Below are 2216 nucleotides of genomic sequence, written 5' to 3' on the forward strand. Positions count from 1 at the left end.
ACCACCAATAGCATATTGGGACGCATTACAGATCATCTCAAAAGGTCGACTGAAGTCAGGATGATCCAAGAATGGGAGATCGGCAAGGGCCTTCTTAAGATCCACAAACGTTACCGAATGATCTTCAGTCCAACGATCGGCCATCATAACGTCATCCTTGCTGCGGGTCGTCTGAAGCTGTTGTAGGACCTTAGCACGATTCGAAAAATGCGGATTAAAATGACGGTAGTAACGGGCCAAGCCAAGGAAGCTTCGAAAATCAGTCACTGTTCGGGGCGTTGGCCACGACTCAATAGCGTCAATCTTTGCCCGATCGAGGGACATACTCTGAGCAGAGAATCGATGTCCAAGATATGTAACCGAGTCCATGCCAATAGAGCACTTGTCTCCAGCTAGGGTCAAGCCGGCTTCACGAAGAGCATCAAAGACCAGTTTCAGATGGTGTAGATGTTCTTGTTCGAAACGAGAGAAGATCAAGATATCGTCCAGATAGATACGAACAAAGTTGAATCTTCCCAGTACAAGGTCCATAAGCCGTTAAAAGCTAGCTGGTGCATTAGATAGTCCGAGAGGCATCCGGACCCACTCATGAAGAGGGAATCCGGGTCCAGAACAGAATGCAGTACGATGACAATCCGAAGGTCGGACCTGCAATTGCCAGTATCCACTTCTCAAATCTAGGATCAAAAAGACACTGGCCCCAGATAAGTGTTCTTGTACGTCATCGGGTTGGGGTAACGGGTAAGAATCCACCTTGGCAACCTTATTCAAGGACCGGTAATCCACAAACATGCGAACTTTACCGTTTTTCTCCGGTACAAAGACACAGGGGAATTTGTACGGGGAGGTCGAATGAATGATATGACCATCACGCTCCAGCTCTTCAAGTTGCGCTGATATTTCCGCACGCCATTTATGTGGCAAAGGGCGGGTTCTCTCAGCAACAGGAACATCGTCGGTAATGGGGATACCATGCTCTACAAGACCACAATGACCAGGCTTATTGACAAAGAAGCTGCTGTACTCTTCACAGAGGGCACCGTATCTTCGAGTCTCAGGCTTAGACACATCAAAGATCGGGAAGGTGACCTTCTCGTCGTGAAAATTGGGGACAGCATAATCCAAGGTCATAGCAAGGTCATCACCTTGGAGCATATCAGTAGTGGCATTGAGTCCGGGCCACCGTTCGACGTCTTCGTTGCTGTTATTGTCGAGAATTTAGGGAAGTTAACCCGATCGTTCGCAGGAGCAACAGCACTAACCGCAGGCTTGCCGAAGACAACGACGAGAACTTTGATCTTAAAGTCGATCAGCTGGGCTTGTTGGGGAACCGGAAAACTGTATCATCGGATATCGCAGAGTCAGAAGAACATACAAGTCGTTCATCTTCGGCCTTAGTCAAAATTCTGGGAGAACTTGCTTCTTCGCAGAGAACCTTATCGGAGGATACCGGGGAAGCACCACTTATCACGGTCGAAGTACACGACGGCAACGGTGGTGCTAAACGAGTAGCTGGACTTCCAGCCATAGCAAAGGGTCGGCCTGCATAAGTCGGATGCAGAGAAAAATGAGCCATGAAATCATGGCCAAGAATCATGTCGAAAGCGAGGCTATCGACGATGAGGAAAATCAACTCGAAAGTCTCGTGAGACAGTAATGCATCGAACGTTGGAGTCGGCGAATCATACAAGCGCAGCCTCAATCTCGAGATTCCAGATACATTGGAAGGCTTGAAGCCTTAGGCTTCCCTCGAACATTAACAAGATCGATATTATTGCAGGGAAATACAACAGTACCACTTGGACGATACTTACGATCAACCAAGGAAAAACAGCTACCCGTATGGAAACAGGCTTTCAACGGCGGGGTAACTTGAACATCGGTCACTGACCGACGGTCAGGAGTTCAGCATATGAAAATAAACCAATCTCTGCGCCAAACGTACAGAGATATACCGTAGGGTTTGGCGGTTGAGGACCCCTCGTCAACCGCCGAGTTAGTTTCGCGACGACGAAGGTCCGGGCCTAGTGCCGGTGCCTTGTCGACTAGAACAATTTCTTGCAAGATGACCCTCTTTTCCACATAGATAACAACCCGAACCGAGTCGTTTCTCGGGGCACTCCCTAGTAACATGATTGCCTCGACAGATACCACAGACTCCAGGTCGACGAATCCATGGTCGACGAATTCATGGTCGACGACTTTGAGAGCTCTGT

The 2216-nt window shown here is 48.7% G+C and overlaps 2 protein-coding genes across 2 annotated transcripts in view; both read right to left on the minus strand.

The window, feature by feature from the left end:
• Pmar_PMAR022223 (retrovirus polyprotein, putative) overlaps positions 1-531 on the minus strand; it is a gene marked incomplete at both ends in the record, with an annotated part of 1439 nt that extends 908 nt beyond the window's left edge. The window contains one exon of the mRNA XM_002770935.1: positions 30-531. Coding sequence (XP_002770981.1) covers positions 30-531 — 502 coding nt within the window. The remainder of the gene's footprint in view (positions 1-29) is intronic.
• A 6-nt stretch (positions 532-537) lies between these two features.
• Positions 538-1155, minus strand: Pmar_PMAR022224 (reverse transcriptase, putative; the record flags this gene model as incomplete). Its single annotated transcript, XM_002770936.1, has 1 exon — positions 538-1155. One exon carries the CDS (start codon positions 1153-1155, stop codon positions 538-540), a length of 618 nt encoding a protein of 205 aa, XP_002770982.1.
• Positions 1156-2216: the final 1061 nt, after the last annotated feature.

This window comes from Perkinsus marinus (genome assembly GCF_000006405.1).
Source record: "Perkinsus marinus ATCC 50983 genomic scaffold scf_1104296964164, whole genome shotgun sequence".
In the NCBI taxonomy this organism is placed as follows: Eukaryota; Perkinsozoa; order Perkinsida; family Perkinsidae; genus Perkinsus; species Perkinsus marinus.